At 37.8% G+C, this 23,280-nt stretch overlaps 1 protein-coding gene across 2 annotated transcripts in view; it reads left to right on the top strand.

Moving 5' to 3' along the window:
• The first annotated feature begins 3,568 nt into the window (after window positions 1-3,568).
• rgs7a (regulator of G protein signaling 7a) overlaps window positions 3,569-23,280 on the top strand; it is an 80,665-nt gene continuing 60,953 nt past the window's right edge. Inside the window, exons 1-2 of one of the 2 annotated variants that reach the window (XM_056234998.1) lie at window positions 3,569-3,770; window positions 4,470-4,592. In XM_056234998.1, the coding sequence (XP_056090973.1) occupies window positions 4,515-4,592 (78 nt within the window). In that variant the 5' untranslated portion in view covers window positions 3,569-3,770; window positions 4,470-4,514. The remainder of the gene's footprint in view (window positions 3,771-4,469; window positions 4,593-23,280) is intronic. The other variant, XM_056234999.1, reaches the window with a different exon arrangement.

The raw sequence follows: 23,280 nt of genomic DNA, 5'->3' as shown, positions 1-23,280 counted from the left end.
ATGCATTTACACAGACTGTTTAATGCAGCTCAGAGGAACATGAATGTATTTCACCTGCAGTTACAAATGCATAAATAATGTTTTAAAAATAAAATGTTGAATATTGATATTTAGAAATTATTTAAAGGGGTCATATAATGGTACATGCGCTTTTTCAAGTGGATTGTACTGAAATGTGTGTTGGCAGTGCCTGTACACAACCATCATATAATGATAAAAATCTATCCAGTGTTTTGGTTTTAATCTCCTTATATGTTTTCCCCTGTCTCAAATCAAACCGTTCGATTTTGTGACGTCACACGGTCGGATGCCCCTCCCACGATTGTTGATTGACAGCAACAATCGTGTTTCAATGTGTTGAAACAATGTTTCAACACATCCCCGCCCTGAGCGAGCTGTCATCATAGTCCGCCATTGTTGATACACTGGAGCAGAATGGCGTCTAAGCGATTGTGGTGTTCTGTTCGTGGGTGTAATAATGAACACAGCAGTCATTTTGATGTTCCTAAATCCGAACCGCTGAAGACACAGTGGCTGAGTTTTGTTTTCGAAGGGAATATTCCCCATGAGCAACGTCAATGCTTTCATGTTTGCGCGATTCACGAATCATTTCTCACCAGACTGCTTTATAAACGAGGATCAGACTCAGTATAAAGCTGGTTTTGCTAAGAAGCTGCTCCTGAAAAAGGAATCGTACCAACTATTCATGTCCCTGCTGCACCTCCAGAAGAAGTGAGTGTAAAATTGTATAACCTTTATATTAATCTTTGCGAATCGTTTCCACGCTTCACGATGAATGCGGCTAAGGTTTACACTAAGGGTAAGTAACATTACGGCATGTTTTCTATGTACAACGTTCTCAATATAATTCATAATCCCACGTTTATATTGAACAACGCGTTATGGTTATTGTGTTATTACAAACTGAGTACGTATACATCAGTAAACACATAGCGTTCGTACATCTCACTAAAATACTCTAACGTTACCCTGCCAGTACAAAGATAGATCAAAGTGACATTATGTTAACCAACCATTCAAAAACGTCCTATTCGAGCCTTAATTGTCGAACTTCTTTGCGGCCGTCATCTTGTTCCGGGTCCTACTCCGGTTCAAACTGATACGCAGATGTGTCCTCAGAGACTCCCGCTGCCATTCTTTCTCCAAAATATACCCTCAACTGTTGTCAAGGCAACACTCCACGTGCATTGCCCGCAGAACAGAGGGGCGGAGTGAGCGAAGCTCATTATCATTTAAAGGCATATGCACTGAAACGCCGTGCTGAAAACAGAGCTGTTTTTGACCAGGTAAAATGAGTGTTTTCTTACAATACTAACGAGAATTTTTAATTAAAGTATATTACAAACTTTTCATTTATACCCTAAAGAATCAAATTAACTTGTATGAAAATTGCATTATATGATCACTTTAAAAATGAAAAGATACTTTAATTGTGAAATTAAAACTGTCAAGTGGCAGCAAGTCACTGTTAATGAGTGAGAACATCGGCTGCATCTGAAACCGCATACTTCCCTAGTCGGCGAAAAACTGTATGTGACAAAAGAAGTATGTCCAAATTCACAGTACTCATAAAAGAGTAGGCAAAAAGTACCTGGATGATCTACTACTTCTGGCAAGATTCTGAAGTGTGCATACAATGGACACTTTACTATCCCATGAGGCCACGGGAGAGGATTTATGAATGACAGTAAAGCGACGTAACTGACACTGTCACGCTGGTAGTCACATGATAATGACAACATGGAGAATGTAGTATGTCCAGATTACATTCATACTACACACATTCATAGTATATAGAACATACTTTTATAGCGGTCGTGATGTAACTACTTACTCAAGAGAGTATGCGATTTCGGACGCAGCCATTGAGTTTCAACCAATTCATTCGACAAAGCATTTCAATGAGCCATTGAATCATTTATTCAAACGATTTGTTCATTCAGTAACGAGACACAAAACAGTACTGTGGCTTTGGAACTGTTTTCATTGGTGAAAAAAAGCAAAAACAGGCAATATTGTGTCTAAAATGTAAGTCACTTAATATTAACTTATTGTTTATTGAACTGCTGTATAAAATCAACATCGCATTTGTATTCATGCTGATATTTGGAGAAAAAACTGCACTCTGTGTGATTTTGATTAATAAATAATATAAATATTAAAGACATACAGAGGTATTTTTGCCCTCTTTTATTGAATATTGGGGGCATTATAAATGCTTTTTAAATCACACAGTGAAAGGTTGCACTCTAAATGCACAAGCTCACTTGTCTAACTAGACTACATCACGTAGTGTACAGTATGTGTGCACTCTCTATGTGTGTTTTTGTAAAGAGAGGGATATACAGTACGTGATAATGTCAGATCACACATCGTTAAAACAACAATCACGATATTATCGTATATATATATCGCACACCTCTAATAGATGGTAACTGTAAATGCATTAATGTCTCTTAATGAATGATTTAGATAATAGTAACAGAAAGTATGCATTACTTAACAATATACAACAGCTGCATATTTTCTGCCACATTTGTTTTAGGTTCTCTCAATTTGCCCTCAAGTCGATTTTGCAGTGTGCATTAGATTGTTAAAATGCACAAGGGAGTAGCAGAGTGATTAATGATGGCTTTAACCTTTCTTTTGTAGATGTCTGCACCCATCTGTGATCATTTGATCCACACTAAGAATGTAAATGAAAAATGTATGAAGTCTTGATTTTGGACCCTCAAGGAAATGTGTTTTTATCTGGTTTCAAAGTATGAAAGAAACTAAAAGCAGTCAATGGCTCACTTATCCATTGCAACATTGTGTTGTGTTAGGCTATGTTTAAGAAAATACTGTAGTGGCTTTGTTGCAATGTGTTAGGAGAAAATTACATTCAAGGGGCCTTTTACCCTGTCATAGAGAACAATATTGGTGAGGGCCTCATTGTCATTCCATCTCAGAGGTTCAGTGTAGGATGCTTGGCCATTTTTAATTTTCCAAAATATTTCAGCTCAGGATGATCCTATAGCTCCTTAAAAAAATCTAGTGCACATTACAAGGTAGGCTACCAATGTATTAATATTTTGCAATTTCTTTGTTTACTGAAGTCCAAATGAAAAGAACAAGAATGCTCAGGGTTCCACTTTCAGGATCAGAGAATGATTTCAGTCTCAGCCCTTATTTTTTTAATAGTGCATTTTTTAAAAATACACATTTTGGGCAAGAGTCTCAGTTGGCATTTTTGATTAAATGCCTTGTCTGTGTGCCACCTGGAGACAGACAGTCATTTCCATATAGACATTATCACTCTCCCAACAGCTGTCATAAATTCACTTATTTTTCCAACAGATTACCAGTGTTTAATATAATAATTGAAAGTTTAAGTCACGTAATTTAATAACGAAGCAATAACAATTTATTAGGAATATTATAGCTAGCCTTTATTATATTATTTAATGGGCTATTTAAATATTATGAATTATTTACAAAACACAAATGCCAAATCCCTCAAAGAAAAGCACTCCCTCCTCTTTTTGTGTAGGCTCCAGGATTGGTTCAAGGTTGGATGCGCGTGCCCTTGTCGCTGGCGCGTGCCCCGTCCTTCAGCAGAATCCCTGCGCGCGATAACGCGTCAGCATCAAGCAAAGGATCACTAATATTTCCAATGAATGATACGTCTGATAGCTGACGAACTGCACGAGCTTGCTCCACTCTGGGATCGCGGATCCATATATCAGGGGAGACGGGGCGTGTTTGAGGTGAGAGTGAACATAAGTGATGCTTTTGTGATTGTGTTGTGCATTTTGTTGGTGATGCCAGGTTTCTGAGGACTCGTGCAAGGGTCTGCAATTCCGCCTGAGGAGCTGTCTGTGGTTCTGAAAGAATCGAGTGTCTGTGCAAGACTGCGTTTTTGGTTACACGAAAATTAGCTTCCTGCTCCATTTTCTCATGGTCTAAAGCAAGATAAGACAGCGAATCTCGCTTGACACACCATTAAGCCTTCACATGCACGACATACGGATGCAGCGCGAGGTGGAACAGTGTTTGCATTTAATTGGCTGTCCCACCGATCCTGCAAAACTGAGAAGTGTGTTTGATCTGTGACCTGCTGTCATCAGATTTTTTTTTTTTAGCGTTTACGTATAATATGTTCATTTTAACCTTGAGAGGAAAAATCCTCTAATAAATGGTTTTAAGATAGCCAAATGTGATTGCATTCCAAATGATAGCCGTGCAGTTTGGGTTTCACTCAAACATCGTTGGTAAAGCATCAGAAATGACACAATCAGGCTGGGATTATCACAAAGACATTGTCAACTGATATTTAGTCCTGCAATGTTGCAGTGTCATAAATACTTTCATTTGTTTATTCATTTTTTTTATCATATCATGCAATATTTGGTGTTTTAAGCAGCCAGGTGTATCATTGTTTGTTGTGTGCCTTGTTTCTCTATCAGGTGTATATATCCACTGGAGTAGCTGTTCTGCAGAGTTTTTGAACCATGGCGAAGAACAACAGCCTCCATCCAAATAGCAATGGAGAGACGGACGACTCGCCAAACATGCTGGTTTACAGAAAGGTAAGACTTTCGAATAATTATTTGGATTGCTTTTGGTTGCTTTATGAAAGTTATTGACTTTTGAACAAAACTAGTATGATGAGCTTTGTTCTGAGCACAGTTTTGGGGAAAAGAATGTATGAGTTAGTTGTTTGAAAAGCCAGTTTCTGTGTAGACTAAAATCTTGGCTACAAAAAGCTATTACACATTTCAACTGTTATTGCCCAGAAAAAAGGTAAGAGTTTGTCTACCACACACTGACCTTTTGTAACAACATGCCCCATTGTTACAATGGGAATCATTTATTAAATAGCATATTAATTTAACGGCAGGCTATTTATTGGCTTCACAGCAGTGTGTAAACATGTCATGGCAGCATACAAAAAGGCTGGAACATTATTTTGGCTAACAAAGGTTTACAACATGAAAATACCCTTGTGCTGCTAATACAATTCAACCTTCATATAGCTGACCCTTGTTTTAATGTATAGCAGTATGGTTTTATTGAGTTAAGTTGTGTCACCAATCGTTATATAAAAATGTGAAGATATTAAAGTTTAAGTTTGGAAAAAAATGTTTTCACAACTTTTGCCTTTGTGACAACTTCCCATTGTGACTATGACACTGGAGGGCATTTTCTTGTGAAGCAACAGGGATGAAAAAAAAAAAACATTTTGAAAAAGTAGAGGCGGACATTGAAACTTTTTCGACCTTTCTTACTCTCCATCTCTCTGATGATTGGTAATTTGCTCATCACAGCCAAAGTCATTTGTGTTGCTGATTGGGAACTGAAGTCTATCATTGTGGCTGAGAGCCGCTAATGTTACCACTCGTCCTGTGGAGTCTCAGAAAAGAAACATGAATTTTTCACAAAGCCATTATCACATAATTTAAAGACTTGTGTGGCAAATTACAGTTTCCATCATGGTCAGTCGTTGTGTCATTAAATAAGTAGCCTGCTTAAATGAGGTATCTGAGTAGCCTACTTCTTCCTACTTCTTAGTTTCTAGGCCGACATTAGGAATGGGCGATATACTGAATATTCATGATATATTTGTGATGATTTTGCATAGTGAAATAAAAATAATTAACATTGTGATGATTTTTTTTTAAAGTGTCAAAAGTATATCTGATCTAAACTTTGTTTGTTTTGTTTCAATGAATCGATTCAACATCTCTGGATCAAGAATTGTGTAGAAAGATGCTATTTGCTGCCATATGGTGTAGCTATGACATCTACTAGCAGGGGCTAACAAGGCTGTGCTAACCAGCCAAACCTTGACCTAACCCTTTGATTCAGCAAAGACCCAAACTCCTGTCGTGTGCAAACACAACTAGTATTTCCTATGTCCTGTACCAGCTTGCCCTCCTGTCTCTCCTGAGCATGTTCAATTTCAATCTGTTCCCTCAGGTGCGGCTGAAATATGTTGTCAGAACATGACAGTCAGATATAGTTTGGAGACAGTGAATCATTCATCTATCAGAGACATCCTCTTGCAGGACTCAATTTTTTTCTTCCTTCTTTCAATTCATTTCCTTCACCCTTCAGTTGATTCTCACATTTCCTCCATGCTGCTTCAGTCCTATTAGGTGTGCTGTGCCGTGGAGGTGCAGGGAGGAAAGGTACTCTGCAGTCAGAGATACTGTGGCTCTTTCCTTCACATCACAAGACATTAACTCACCCAATTCAGAACTAATAACTACTGGCCAGCCCCTTATCACGGGCTTTTCTTACAGATCTCAAAGAGCTGAAGATTTATGAAGGACCCTAGGCAGAACAGGGACGCTTTTCCTGAAAGCATCACAACCATATGTGGATTGCAAAAACTGCCATATACGAATTTTCCGTAGAAACGCCGTAGAATTTTCCCAAAAGTTCTTGAAAATGTTCGATTTACAAGTGCTTGGGAGTTTATTTATGTGCACACATTTACTTGCACACAGATAAATGATTTTTTATAATAAAAAAATTGGTTTGATGGTGATTTTAAAATTAAATTAAATATTAAATGAATGATTCTAATGTGACATTTCGGCATGTCAAGAACATTGATTTTAAGTAGTATGTGAACCACTTTCTGACATGATGTACTCATTTGCTCATTATTTATTTATCACCAATGATCCACTGTTGCCATGTGCTCCATAAAAAATGATACATATTACAGGATAAAAATAGTACACTTACATAAATACAGAAGCAAATAAAACACCAGTAAAAAAACACTCACTGATAATATAAAATATATTGTTAGTGTGTTGTGTTACTGCAGGAGTATGGTGAATACATTTGTTCCAATTCAGTATGAACAGATGGAATTTGCACGCTTGGTTGCCCACCCATGAGTTTGTATCTCTTTGGGAACAGTGGGAAATATAACGAGGAATTTGGTGTAAAATTGACTTGGAAATGTTAAATTATAAAGTGACCAAGACTGGCCACCAGTAATCATGAACATATTTGCTGCTACTGTTGCATCAGAATAAATCACAATTGTAAGGCTGTTGAACTCTATAAATGTAATTCTCAGTTGTCCACTTGATTAATTCCTCAGCTGATGATAAATTCTCATTAGTTGTCTACATTTAGTTTGAAGTATAGCATATTATCTAGCAAGGTGCCAGCAGTTTGTTCCCAGATTAAAAATCGAATTTGAATAAGCTTTCAAAACACTTTTTAAATGTTAATACCATTTAATATATTTGCAATACAGTGCACAGCATGACCTGTCAACATTATAAAGTAGTAAATGTCACAGGACATAAACCTGAGCCTTGTGGGACTTCTTTCAATACTTGCAATTCTTGCAATTAATACTTTGCAATTTGAATGTGACTTGATGAAAGCATTAGCACTTCTTTAGCATGGACTTAATTCTTTACTTAATTTAAAGTTTTTACCATCGTACATCTTCATGCACGTCCCCTTTATCTCCCTTAGTGCTTTGTAGCATTGACCTGTACATTCTTGAGTTTTCCTATGCTCTGTTCTTACTGTGAGGAAGAGACAGACAGAATGAGAAAGAGACAGATACAAAGACAAAGAGAGGGGGAGACAGAATACTAAATCAGGAAGTGTACCTAGTGTCTGTTATATAGCATCCAGAGGTGTTGGAGAAATAGATGAGTCACATGTCCCTGAAGTACTGCCTTCGGCTTGTTAGCCACACAGTTCTACATGCATCTGCTGTTTCACACTGTATTGCACAGCTAAAGTGCAGCTGTGAAATCTAAAAACGCCGATTTTGTATGTCTGTTGACCAACCATAAATACAGTTGAGGTAAACAGCTGAGAATAGACTAATTAAATCTTTGTGTAGCTACATTACAGGTCAAAAGCTTGGGCACAGTTTATGATTTTTGTATTCTTTTGAAAGAAATTAATAATTATTTTATTCAACGGGGTAGGGGTCAGCGATATGATCAGAATCTCATATTATGATATGAGTAATACTAACATAAGTAAAAAATCTCAAGCTTACTGAAGACAAGTAAACAGTCAATGATAAAAAAAGAACAAAGAAACCTATTACAGGCAATAGGACAAAAAACTACAATAGAACAAAGATACAAATTAAATGAACCTACCTGAAAAACTAGAGCACTAGAAACACTGTAGGGGTGTTACGAGACGCTTATCTCACGAGACGAGACACGAGATTGGGTTCACGAGAACGAGACGAGATTTTTGCACAATTTTTCAGAAATCCTCAATGACAAAATTCATGACTGGAAAAATAGTATGCAGGTGCATTTTGCAATGTTTTAACTAATAATCTTCTAATGCATGTCATTTCAGGTCCACTTTATGAGTATGAATCAAATGCATTGAAAGAAAACAATATACAAGCACTGTAAAAGGTTCTTATTGACTGTCTTTTCTCCTGTATGATTTCACATTACCGGTAGTCTCTTCAGACTTTACTGTACATTTAAGAGCTTTCAGAACTTCTGATTGAGGCTGTGTGTGACCTCCTGACTGAACTCCTTGAAGTCTTAAGTGCAAACCGTAAGTGCAAGTGCAACCATAATCAAAGTTAGCACACAGACTCTTTATAATTGTTTTGAAATTGCTGTTTTATTTTGCACCGGAAGTTATAGGGTTAATGCGGTGAGTTCGGAAAAGGCCGGGTAGAGAGAAACGAGGCTGGTGTGTTTGTCTCTACAGTTGTTCTTGCGTTCCGATAGACCAACGCTACTTTTGCGTCATCGAAGGGTAACGCCCCCTTTTGGGGGAAAACAAACGGATTCCCCTGAGAACAGAACTCGCTCTAGATCTACTAAGTTTCTTGATAGCAAAAATGGCACAAACTTAAAGAAGCTACAGGATACGGGGTTACAGAGGTGTCCCTTTGAAATGGTCGAAAACTGGATTAATGACCCCACGCAGTGGCCAAAAATGGACAATTCAGACATCTAACGTTACCACCATCTCGTGGAATCACCAAGTAAGTAACGTTAGCCTATTTTTTTTTGTTATTAACACACTCACAGTATGACAAACTAGACGATGAGGCCATGTCACTTGTATCATATTTAACTTGGTTTAAGCTATTGACATAGTTGTGTTGTCGACTAGCTATACTAACGTTAGTTAGAAAGACGAAGCTGCTAGCAGCTAACGTTAACGTTATGTGATTAGCTCTCACTAGGCACGCTACCTTGGCTGTTAACTGATTTTACTGTTGAAATAGTGGCAGGCTAGGACAAAAGTGGACTTGGCCGGTTTCTGCTTGTGTCTAGAAAGTGCTTTAGGCCTATATGACTTTTCAACGAGCACTGCTCTGGGCTACATGTAACAACACGAACGGCAGTAGATCAAGCCTTCTAGGCTAGATAGGATAGCGTAATGTCACAACATCCAATTTGATAGCCCCGTACATACATACATTGGTCCTATACATATTTTGCCGTACACTGTAAACCTTTTTACAACTTTCAAAGTCCTAGCACTTTCTAGACACAAGTAGAAACCAGCCAAGTCCACTTTAGTCCTAGCCTGCCACTATTTCAACAGTATAGTATAGCTAGTCGACAACAAAACTATGTCAATAGCTTAAATCAAGTTAAATATGATCCAAGTGACATGGCCTCATCGTCTAGTTTGTCATACTGTGAGTGTGTTAATGACAAAAAAATAGGCTAACGTTACTTACTTGGTGATTCCACGAGATAGTGGTAACGTTAGATGTCTGAATTGTCCATTTTCGGCCACTGCGTGGGGTCATTAATCCAGTTTTCGACCATTTCAAAGGGACACCTCTGTAACCCCGTATCCAGTAGCTTATTTAAATACCGCTCACGGTCCTCGGCCGGCAAAGAGATTGTGTATGTTTGTGCCATTTAAGAAACTTTGCAGCTCTAGAGCGAGTTCTGTTGTCAGGGGAATCCGTTTGTTTTCCCCCAAAAAGGGGCGTTACCCTTCGATGACGCAAAAGTAGTGTTGGTCTATTATAAGTTTAGAAACAGAGCATCCTTGTCTGTTGTACTTAAGACATTACAGTACTCTCTCAATATTCGAAGTGCAAACAGAGACCATAGCCGCAAATAAACAGTCCAGAGATGGGTATTGGGAGATGGACTATTGTATGTATGCGGCCTAATTTGTGCGCAATGCACATCAGGGAGCTTGTGCATCACTTTCAAATTCGTGATCGTGCGTACTCTGTGTATAGGGAGCAGCGGTGCTGAGCGTGTATTCTACAAGATAAGACATTTATCAGACGTTTAGTCTATGTTGCGCAACGAATCCCCCGCCACCGTCACGCGATCAGTGAACTGTGATTCGTGCTGCACTGATTGGAACGGCAACTCGTGCTGGATGAGCAGAGCAGACTTTTACATTAGTTTATAATGGTTTTTATTTTTTTATAAAAACAGCAAAAAGATAGTTTAGGCGAATGTGAGTGTAGCGGTGGAATATTCTATGGTAATCTCACCCTCACGCTCAGTCATGGCGATATTGCGAGACAGCTTTTCACTCGACGGGAAATCTCGTCATATTTTAGTCTCGCGAGATCTTGTGGCACGAGATCTCGTCACACCCCTAAGTCTTCACTGTGTAAATTAAATATACATTTATTCTTATTAAAGTAACAGAAGTGAATGTCAAGTAGGGCTGCACGATTAATCAAAATTTAATCTAATGTGATTTGGCGAAGGCTGCGATTTTTTTATTTATTTTATGCGCAGCTTGTCAGTGCAGTACGTCTCTGTGATCAGCAGTAAATGCTGCTCCATCTAAAAAGCCAGATGGCGCTCTCGCACAGACACTCCAAATATGCCACGCCGCAGAAGTACGATAACGCACTTCATCCCAGGAATTCCCTATGGGTATCATACTATCGCTGTAGCTGAGTAGCTGAGAAGATTGAAACGCTTTGATTGATTAAACATGACCAATAAACACACGACTTCGACAATATATGGTGTTCTATACGGAGTTCTTCAAGACTTCTCGGTTATTTTCATGATGATGAAGTATATTTATAATGCAGTGCTAATCGACATAGCCTTTATCACTGTATAGAATACTATGGAATAATATATTGTCCGCCTCATTCTATGATAAGAACCCACATCAGCTCAACTTATTTCAAACACTCGATTGATGTTATGAAGTAAGTTTGGAGTAAAAAAATTATTAAATGTTGTCTTTTGTTTTCATGTTTGGAAAGATGTTTGATGTGTGTTGCTTTTTCAAATACACGTTGTGAAAAACTCGCAGTGCTTTCAGATGGAGCAGCATTTACTACTGATCACAGAGCCGCGGTTCACTGACAAGCTACTCATAAACAATCGCAGCCTTTGCGATTTCATAATTGCACCAAGACAGATCGGTTTAAGCATGACTTAGGGTTAATTGTGATTAATCGTGCAGCCCTATTGTCAAGAGCAGCGAGAGATTTTCTCTCTTTTGTTGTTTGGTTAACCCTCTGGGGACCAAGGTGTTTTTGGGGTCCTTGAGATGTTTTGACATGCCCTGACATTTGTGCTTTTTTTAGTTGCTTATAAACATATTAATGGCACAGGTGAAATTACACTCTATATAGGACAAACGGGGCTACCATAATATGTGAGAAACATGGATGTACATGTTTGTATTTTTGAGAGAATATTGTTTATGCATGGTTATTGAAAAAACTAAAAATTAAAGTTTCTGAAATAAAGCCACAAAACACATACTAAATATGTGTCCACAAGACTTTTGACTATTGGAAGTTGTGGCATAGAGTTTTTGCTTCAAAATGATCTGAAAATCATCCTTTCTAATCATTCACATAACACAATAGATTCTTTTAAATTGTGAAAAAAAATTTTTTGTTAGCCAAGGCAATATGCGCATGGGCGTGAACGGCCCAACCCCATTGTGAATAATTAGGTGGTTGAGAAGACAAAGACCCCGCATATTAACGAGCCTTTCATTCAGGTGTGTTACACAAGAAAGAATGCAAGAACAATACACACACACATACATACCTACATACATACATACATACATACATACATACATACATATATACACTCACCGGCCACTTTATTAGGTACACCTGTCCAACTGCTCGTTAACACTTAATTTCTAAGCAGCCAATCACATGGCGGCAACTCAGTGCATTTAGGCATGTAGACATGGTCAAGACAATCTCCTGCAGTTCAAACCGAGCATCAGTATGGGGAAGAAAGTTGATTTGAGTGACTTTGAACGTGGCATGATTGTTGGTGCCAGAAGGGCTGGTCTGAGTATTTCAGAAACTGCTAATCTACTGGGATTTTCACGCACAACCATCTCTAGGGTTTACAGAGAATGGTCCGAAAAAGAAAAAACATCCAGTGAGCGGCAGTTCTGTGGGCGGAAATGCCTTGTTGATGCCAGAGGTCAGAGGAGAATGGCCAGACTGGTTCGAGCTGATAGAAGGGCAACAGTGACTGAAATAACCACTCGTTACAACCGAGGTATGCAGCAAAGCATTTGTGAAGCCACAACACGCACAACCTTGAGGCGGATGGGCTACAACAGCAGAAGACTCCACCGGGTACCACTCATCTCCAATACAAATAGGAAAAAGAGGCTACAATTTGCAAGAGCTCACCAAAATTGAACAGTTGAAGACTGGAAAAATGTTGCCTGGTCTGATGAGTCTCGATTTCTGTTGAGACATTCAGATGTTAGAGTCAGAATTTGGCGTAAACAGAATGAGAACATGGAACCATCATGCCTTGTTACCACTGTGCAGGCAGGTGGTGGTGGTGTAATGGTGTGGGGGATGTTTTCCTGGCACACTTTAGGCCCCTTAGTGCCAATTGGGCATCGTTTAAATGCCACGGCCTACCTGAGCATTGTTTCTGACCATGTCCATCCCTTTATGGCCACCATGTACCCATCCTCTGATGGCTACTTCCACCATGTCACAAAGCTCTAATCATTTCAAATTGGTTTCTTGAACATGACAATGAGTTCACTGTACTAAAATGGCCTCCACAGTCACCAGATCTCAACCCAATAGAGCATCTTTGGGATGTGGTGGAACGGGAGATTCGCATCATGGATGTGCAGCCGACAAATCTGCGGCAACTGTGTGATGCCATCATGTCAATATGGACCAAACTCCCTGAGGAATGCTTCCAGCACCTTGTTGAATCTATGCCACGAAGAATTGAGGCAGTTCTGAAGGCAAAAGGGGGTCCAACCCGTTACTAGCATGGGGTACCTAAAAAAGTGGCCGGTGAGTGTATATATATATATATATATATATATATATATAAAATCAAAATATAAATGAAAGTCAAAAGCACATTTTTAGTCATACCTGGAAACAAATCCTGTTCAAATAGGTTATATGGGCCATTCTACAGAATTGGTTCAAAGTTAGAGTTGGAAACATCTTAAAAAGAAAATTGTCTTTTTCCATAAATGTCTTAGTAGGCCAATACATTTTATCATACATATTTCAAAGTTAAGGATTCATTATTTTGATATAGCTTGCATTGGAACAAACACTATTCTTAGTTGATTAGTTTATTGACAAAACATACTATATATTTAACATATGAGCAGAAACTGCTAACAAAAGCTTATTTGATGTCTATTTTAGAGTTAAAACTTTATAATCTATCCAAATCTAGTCACACACACACACACACAGAAACATGATTCAAATTTAAACAGTAGTTTATTTTTGCGTTTACAGACACTAACGTTATTATATATCGCGATTAGAACAAAGCACAAGAATAAAACACTTACAGTTCAGCTCGCTCCTCGAAGTGAAAATAAACCAGCACTTATTCTGAGGTAGGTAAATGTCCCAGGATTATTCCTCACAGCCGCGCAAGACGACAGTACATTAATCTGACTAAAAATAGTGTGTTTACCGAGTTTATGTGGGCGTTTACACGTCTCAATGTGTTGCTTCAGATCATTAGCGTTTGAATAGCGCGCGCTCTCCGTGGGCGTGTCACATTAGCGGAATAATGAGATGCGAGAACGATAATGAGAACGGCTGACACCTCTCTCTTTTTATATAGATTACATAAACAGAGAATATTTATTTTAGTTTTAAATTAGATCATTTAAAAGTACAAACTTAAATGATCATAAACATATATTGCTCATGTCTGGGTGAATAGTATTCGCTGAGTTTTGTTTAAGTTTAGAGACGTGCTCCAGAAAAAAAGTTCACGGACACGGAGAAGCAGAACGCACACCCTGTTTATTTTCTTTATTTTACAAAAGCACAATATTTTTTTTCGATTGTAGGTGGGCACATAAAAAAGTAGACATTTAACAGTTTATTTTTTAATATGTCTTAACTCTGTATGACCAGAAATGATGGTGTAGTTTAAGTCTATTTTTCTGCTATGTGAAAAAAATCTGCCTAAACGCACCAGTGCGTTTGCCGTCCCCAGAGGGTTAATATTAATGACACAGACAGCATCAGGTTAATTAGGCTGCTGTCACTTTAAGATCAAATGCATGGATCTAATGTACTGTTACACGTGTGTTTTTTCTCAACTGTTTACATTCATTTAAGATATAAACGACTACAAGGATACTCGCAAAGACTGGCATTTTGTGTGTATTTGACTGTTCAAGCCAGTGGTCAGTAATGTCAGTAAACCGAGGTCAGTAATGTTAAAGTGAGTGGACCTCTGTGAAATGCATAGTGACATCAGAATTTTATTTATTTTAATTAGTCACATTCCTGACATTTCTAAAATCTCATTTACCAAGCTCAAGGAACATGTAGTGTTGAAGTACAGAGTCTGTTCTGAGTCATTTCAGGAATATGTGAGTATATAATAGCTGTCAAGGGCTTCCACAGAGTAAATCAGGAATGTGTTTCTTCATTTTCCAATTGAGAAGCACTAGCACACATTGCTAAAAACTGAGTCACACATCCAGGCAAACGTAAATGCTCATAAATGTAAACGTGTACACACATGCATATTGTAGTACTCCTGTAAGACACTTCTTCAGCTATTGTTTATAGCTCAAGGGCAGCATAAATTTCTCGCATTAAAGGAAGCTCAGAAAAAGCAGTTCTCTACTGAAGTATCTTTAGAGTTTCCAGCTAATCACACTGTGTTGAAGATGCTCAGTCACACAAACTGCTGCTGAATTTAATATAAAATATAATGTAAAAAAAATCTCTCTTCGCTGATGGAGACACCAATCTGTTCCAACATGACCATCTCCACTTCTGCCTTCTTCTCATGCATAATTCATATCCAGACCAGCATGCCACTCTGTTGAGTGACTTCTACAGTATCTCGGCCAAACCCTGCAAAGGTCCTCTATGCAGTATGAGAAAACAGGATTGACTCAATCGAGTGTTGAATGGCTTGTCTTTTCTAATCCCTTCTTCTTGATTTAAGGAATGCACATCCTTCATTGGTGGAGCGGAGTTGCCATCGGTGACAGACTTATGACTCATCGTGTGCTATCTTAACACTCTGCGTACGCCTGTCTTCCGGCTGTTACGTCAGTGTGGTTTTGTGGCAACATATGTGCTGTTGGCGGGGGTTGTAGTGGGGAATGAGGTGGAAATGAGGAATTGTCTTTCGGATTCATTTTTAGACTCAAAACCATGTTGCGTGACTGACACTTTAGCGGATGTGCCATCTTCTCTTATCATCACATTTTAGGCCAGATTTACTAAACAGGGCAAATTAGCGTGAGAGCGCAATTCCAAAAAAGCGTAGATGGGAGTGGAAAGTTCTGAGCGTGATCTACTGACGACGTGCAAATTAAAGAACACATTATTTCCATAATGATCAATACAATCTACCAATTAGCGTCTAGTTTGAGACATGCTTTTTTGGGGCGGTAAATAATGGCGCAAATACCAGTAAATTGACTGGCGTAAACCTTAGTAAATCACCTTGCATGATTTGTTTAAATACTCTCCTCCCATAAATTTTGCGTCTGAAAGGGAAACTCCAACAAATGCATATGCAATAAGGTCAGGTGCAAAATAATAAAAAATTCACTGCATGTCTTTAGTAAATCCTGACAGTAGTTTTTTTAACGCTAAAAGAGGGTTTGCGCTGCCGTAAGCCGTTAGTAAATCTGGCCCTAAGCATGTTCTTTTGACTGTTTTATGTACTGTTTATGAGTGTGTTTGTGAGATCTAAGCATGATATGTGTATATTATGCATACATATTTTTAATGCAATATTTATGCATCCAAAAGTCATGTTTTTTGCAGTATAGAAATAGAACTTTGTCAAAGTAGATATTTATATTTATTTTGCTGTGACGGATTGAAGCACAATATGCTCAAATTATGTCATACTCTTGCTAATGGGTTAGGATGGTCGACAAGCCGATACATTGGATTAGTCAATTAGCAAAATTGACTTAGCTTTAATATTTTTAGCAGCTGTGCTTTAAAGTGGATGACTTTAGATATGCAATTTTTTTGCAGAGGGTTCCGCCAAATGCATTGATTCACTGACGACAGTTAACTCTCTGAGAAGTTGCAAATTAAATTGAAAGCCCTGCCACTACAGCCATTACAGCAGCACTTTTCCAATAAGTCTAGCACCTTCAATAAATTTCAAGACAATTACTGCCAGTCTTCAAATTGTTTACTGTGAGCGATGTTCTCGTTATTTTGCATGATCCATCTCAGGTTCATTTGACAAAGACACTGCTGTGCAATAAATTATATTGTAGATTTACCCTATATATTTGTTGTATATTTGTCAGTTATTCAATTGAAGGGCTGAATGTTCTGGGATTAAGTCTGCGTTGTTTTTTAATTGTTATTTTATGTACACATTCCAGCATCTTGCTGTTAAGCACCGACTAGCTGTTCAGGCAGTCGTTCGCTAGTCAATTATTATGACTATGTAGGTTTGCACATCCCTGTTGACCTTTTTTTTTTTAAGTCTATGAAAATTCAATGAATCGTTCGACTTGGGCTGTGCAAAAATATCGATACAGCTAACTATCGCGATATTTTGCAGAGCCAACCACACGTTGCACTTTGTTTTTAAAATAAGTCAGGGAGTAATGAACAAGATGAAACATATGCCGTTTGTAAGCTTTGCCAGGCTACACAAAAATGTTCAGGAAACAACCAACTTAAGACTCCACGCAGATGAAATGGCGGCACTGCAACCTCTGCCGAAATCTGTTTCGGCCGAAATCCGAAATCCGCCGAAGATAACGGAGTCGGTGGCGCATTTCATTTGTTAGGATTTGCGGCCTTATAGTGTGGTTGAAAACCCCGGCTTAAGGCATATGGTGAACACTATGGACGCATGCGCTGTGATCGCGACTCGCAGATGAGTTATCAAAATATCAAATACCAAAAAATAGTTTGCAGCATAGTAGAGCATAGTCAAGTCACCTTTATTTATATTGCACTCTTTGCAAAACAGAGATCGTTTCAAAGCAGCTTTACAGTGATAACAGGAAATTAATGCAACAACGTTTGTTAAAGCTTTTACAGCAGCTCTAGAAGAACATAGTGTCATTGTCCATATTAAGTTTGTTCAGTACTTGATTCATTTAGGTTGTAAAAATCATTAGTTATTAATTTAGTTTATTTATACAGCATCTCTGTAGAAAACAGTGATGTCATCGATCAGTTCAGTTCTCATACAATGGTGTCAATGCAGGCAGATCAATTATATTGTTATATTTCAGTTGACTGACTATTTCAGTTTTATGAATGTTTACTTAATGCACTTATTTTTTTATTTACAACATACTATTTCAGTTTAATAAATTGTGGCATCTACATTTTAAGTGTTCAGTAACACAATATGCACTTCATACATTTCAGTGTGTTCACTGTTCAGTGACACTGTGCAATGCAAATAGCTTTGCTAATACATTGGAATAGAAGTTATTATTTATCAATATAATGTGATACCTCAGGTGATACACAGCAAGATGTATTTTCACCTCTATTATTTTTTACATTTTTGTTTTAAAAAAAAATGATCGCAATATATCGTATCGTGACACATATATCGTGATATGTATCGTATCGTGAGACCCTTGCCAATACACAGCCCTACTTTCGACAAATTTCTATCTGGAATTCTGAAAAACATAGGGTTTGAAAATGATGTTTTATTTATTCAATTGCCATGATGATTCTCCTCTGACTAGCCATACTTGTCCACTGGAGTGGAGTAGGCAGAGCAAGAGTGAGGCTTCCATTTCGTTCTCTATGGGAGCTAAGCAGCAGACTTGAGGGATTGACAGCGGAGTGGAGTGGAATGGAGTGGTGAGATCATCAATAAGTTGGGAAATGTGCAGCTTGAGAGGGGCTGGCAATCAGTTGCGGTGAGGTGAAGATGTCTGCCATAAATGTTCAGCTTATGAGTTTCTTGTGGATTTGCATATTGCTATAATTAATTCAGTAGCTAGAGTGGCTGCATTAATGAAAATGTATTAAACTGACATTGTACAGTGCTTAGCATAAGTGAACACACCCATGCTAAAGTTGACTAAAAAGAGGAATAAAAAATCATCTTTTGGAAATTGATCTTAATGCCTTAATTAACAAAATGAGGAAAAATCCAACCTTTAAGGACACCAATTTTCTTTATGAATGAGTAATGTATCGGTTTTATTTTATTATACAGATTATTATTTTTAAAGGCCAGTTATTTCATGGATCCAGGATACTGTGCATTCTGATAAAGTTCCCTTGGCCTTTGGAATTAAAATAGCCCCACATCATCACATACCCTTCACCGTACCTAGAGATTGGCATGGGGTACTTTCCATAAGATCATCTCTCAATGCAAATCAAACCAGCTATTAGGATAACTGAAATAAATCCATGCCAATCTCTAGGTACGGTGAAGGGTATGTGATGATGTGGGGCTATTGTAATTCCAAAGGCCAAGGGAACTTTATCAGAATGCACAGTATCCTGGATCCATGAAATAACTGGCCTTTAAAAATAAAAATCTGCCTGCCTCTATGGGAATTTAACATAGGGGTGTCCTGACTTATGCCCCCTGCATTTTAAGGAGGAACATTTATTTATTTACGATACATTATTCATTCACAAAGAAAATTGGTGTCCTTAAAGGTTGGATTTTTCCTCATTTTTTTAATTAAGGCATTAAGATCAATTTCCAAAAGATGATTTTTTTTTATTCATCTTTTTAGTCAACTTTAGCATGGGTGTGTTTACTTATGCTAAGTAAGCACTGTATGCTTTGGGAATTTGGGAACATCTGACCATTTGTACAAAGGAGTGTCACAATGTCACAAATATGCGAATTCGATTTGTTACCTGGTGCAGAATCTTCAACATTTCTTCCTCATTTTACATTTTGTTCCTTTCCTATAGATGCCTTGCCCTTAATCATTGTGAGAGCGGGTATAGACCTGTTTCATTGATGGTACTGATCTGTTTGCTTGAATTTAATTGTTTTGGATTGTGTGTATTGAATGCTAATAAGGGTCTTAGATGTCAGCAAGTGCCCTACTAGTGCTGTCAGCTTGAAGGTCTGACTACATAAAGGATCCATGCCATATTGACAAGAATGTCAGCCAGCCAGAAGACTTCAATATCTATACATGAGTGTTTGCTTCTTAACAGAGAGACAATCAGATAGGCATGTCAGTCAATTAAGTCTCATCTGTTGTTGTAGCCCTCAGGAGGCAAATAGACATTTGTTTATTTGAATAGATTTGTGGCAGCTTGATCCAAAGTGATAGTCATTAAGCAAAGCTTTCGTCTTCTTTGGTAGATGTTCTTAAAGTCAAGGTGTGTTTGCAAACTACTTTACTTCCGTGATGTGATGTATTTCTGAGTGAAACAGGATCTAGATTGTGAAAAAATTGTCTTCATTAATTAGTCTTGGCAATGTCAAGTTTAAATGTAAATTATTAGGGGAAACATGTTGGAGCTGCATGGAAACCTTTATCTGGATGTTTCATGACAAGTGTAATATGTCAAATTTAAATAAATTTATTTATTTATTGGTCTGTGAAATCCTACCTTGAAATATCATAAATGGTTTTAATTAAGCATTGCTGTTATGGATAGACTTACACTCTTGAATAGAGGTTTAATATATGATATACACTTACAGACACACATGCATTTATGTAATGCTTAGAAAGATAATGCTACATGAGAGCTAAATTAGTCCCTAAGGTGTCATTTAGCTTGTATAAGTCTTCCTCCAGAAGGCAATTAGGACTATAGTTCTCAATCACATTCATCTTGTGAAGTGGTTGAAAAAGTGACCTGTAGGTTAACCACAACAGGGAGCGATTTAAAGCAACTTGGTTCATTTTCAATGCACCTAAGCGATTTATTCATCCAAAGTAATCATATAAATAAGATTTGGTCTTTGCATAGGCACAAGTATTCTCTGAAGGCTTTTCCAGTTTATGCTGCATATGATGTTCTCATTTCCTAATGCTTTAGCAATCGTTATATAACATACAGTTTTTTTTCCCCCTCAGCATTTAGAAAATGAGGCGTATACTCGCAAGCTCATTGGCCAGCTCATCTTGAACACGCATGTATCAGGCTGTTCAGCCTGTTGCGCATCCCTTCCTTCCTTTTCTTTCTTATCACCTCCACCGAGACATTTAGTCCTTTTTTCTCATATTAAAGCTCTTATATGAACCCGAAGTCTCCAGTCACCTGCACTCCCTCCCTCTGTTCACTCTGTTCTTCATTCATGTTTTTCATTCTGCCCTCTCCATCTTATCTCACTGCCATCACTGCTGCTAATCGTTTTTCTCTAGCTACATGCTGAGATCACGAGCCTTGATTTGTATTAACTGACGTTCTCAACCGGTTTTGCTTCAAAACACAGATTCTTCATTGGATGCCATATGTTGTTTCAACACCAAAATTGTTTATCTTATTCTTATTGGTTATCTAAGTAGTTTGCTTTCCAAATGCCTCTTGAATCTCAGTGGTTTTATGCTCTCGGCAGCCAATGATTCACCTTATCCTTGCTGCAAGTGAACCTGTGTTTAATGTGGTGTAGGTTGTATTTTCATCTTGATATTAGCATAATTGGCATAGCATAGTGTCAACAACAGAAGACATGAGTTTTGATAGGCCTGTTTATTTTTCTATCCTAACTATGCACAATGTTATGATTATTTAGATTTTACATTTGCTTTTAACAATCTTTATACGCAGTTGTCCATATTTCTGTAGCATATATAACGTAGTATTATATATATAAGAAATATAGTATTGCACATTCATACATTGTCTCATGTACAGTATGTTGTACATCTGTACCTTCCCCCAGTTTAGCAATGTAGCAATACAAGATTCTATTCTATTCTATTATATTAACATTTGACATTTATGCATTGGGCAGACAACTTTTTTTATTGACTTTTTTAAAAAGCGATTTACATTGCATTCAAAGCATATGTTTTATTAGTTCATTCCCTGCAGATGAACCCTCTATTCTATTCCTCATAAAATACCAATCTTAATTAAGCAGCAAAAACTCTTGAGCAACAAATCAGAACATTAGATCATTAGGTTCATGTGACACTGAAGACTGGAGTATTAGCTACTGAAAAGTCAGCTTTGCCTTCACAGGAATAAACCACATTTAAAAAAAAATATTGAAATAGAAAACAGTTCTTTTTATTTGAACTAAATCACAATATTTCTGTTTTTATTGTATTTTTGGTGAAATAAATGCAGCCTTAAGCAGAAAGTATACTTTTTTTACGTGTACGGCCAAACGCACAGCCTTGCAAAGTATGCTTCATTTGACTCGTACACATACTCAGGCGTTCGACGCATGCTCAGTGTTGAGCAATCTCTCGCCACGAGTTGCAACCCATGTAAATATATTTGTATTCCTTCATGCTAGAGTTGTACAAATGAGGGTACTTTCTAACCTCTTCGCACAATCTCTCTTCTATGTAGGCCTCCTGTGTCGCTGTAGCTTGCATGTTCCGGTACGTTCTGTTTATGTAGTTTTTCTTTGACTACCTTGTGAATCGACGCCCCCAGGGCATGGTTGCCACCTTGTGGATAAACTAATTACTGCAAAAAAAATTCAATGCGCGTTACAAAAATCCGGCGGTGCACGTACAGTACGGGTACAGTATACTTTGGCCTTAAGTGAGCATAATAGACTTCTTTCAAAAACATAAAAAAATTCATTATTCCAAACTTTGACCAGTAGTGTAAGTATTAAAAAGTCAGACTGATCTCATGAAATGGCGTATGTATGACACGCCAATTCGTATTTTCATTTTTGGCGTGCTATCAACACGCATAATCGCTTTTCAGCGTGTTTATCAACGCCTTTGACTTAACGTTATATTACTGTATTATGTATATATAAATATATGACCTACCCCAACCCCGTCCCTAAACCTACCCGTCACTGGGGTTAATACCATTTATGAGTCTTCTCCTACCATCCTAGGAAAATAAATATCGCTCCACAGATGTAGATATAGATTTTGCTTCGTTTCGCTCGGACATTTAACGGCGTACACATACACGCGGAATCACTCGGACATTTAATGGCGTAGACATACACGCAAAAGATTTCGGCGTGGACATACACGCGGATAGCTCAAAATGCGTATAGATAACACGCCACTTGAATTGAAAGTGGCGTGTATGTTTACGCAAAGTCATGATGTCATGTTGAAAAAGTATTAAACTGTCGAGTCAGTGACAGGGATATATTGAGAGGTAGAAGGTGTAAGGAACTCAGCTTTTTGGAAATATTAATAATCAATAATAACTTGTTATTATTAATTATGAATATTTGGGTCAGTTAATTGGATTAACTTGATGTGGCTGAATTAATATTACAATCAATTAATCAGTTCGTCCAACAAACTCTTTTGAGTATTAATTTATTCTAAGAAAAGGGTATCTTCCATGGCCACAGAAGAATAATTATTTCTTAGCATGTACAGCACTTTGAGCAAGTAGCAAAAACCGCGATCGTAAAAGTGACTTTGTATTGCAAACAAAACACTGTGAGGTTGAAGATGCCCACCTGGGAGACTCCAAAATCTCTACAAAGGTATTGGTGTGGGATCAGGCAAGATCCACAAAACCTCATGGACATCATGAGCACTACAGCATGTGTACCAAGCTCTGACTGTTTCATGATTTTATTGTATTTTAAAGTATTAAAGGCAAAGTGAAGATGATATAAAACAAAAGGCAATCGCATTGACATTTCTAGTCTGTATCCATTATCCTTGTTC

Source organism: Rhinichthys klamathensis, unplaced genomic scaffold (assembly GCF_029890125.1).
Source record: "Rhinichthys klamathensis goyatoka isolate OS25496 unplaced genomic scaffold, OSU_Roscu_1.1 h1tg000412l_1, whole genome shotgun sequence".
NCBI classification, from domain to species: Eukaryota; Metazoa; Chordata; class Actinopteri; order Cypriniformes; family Leuciscidae; genus Rhinichthys; species Rhinichthys klamathensis.
Note: the sequence above shows the minus strand (reverse complement) of the source record. Positions and strands in the feature narration are given on the sequence as shown.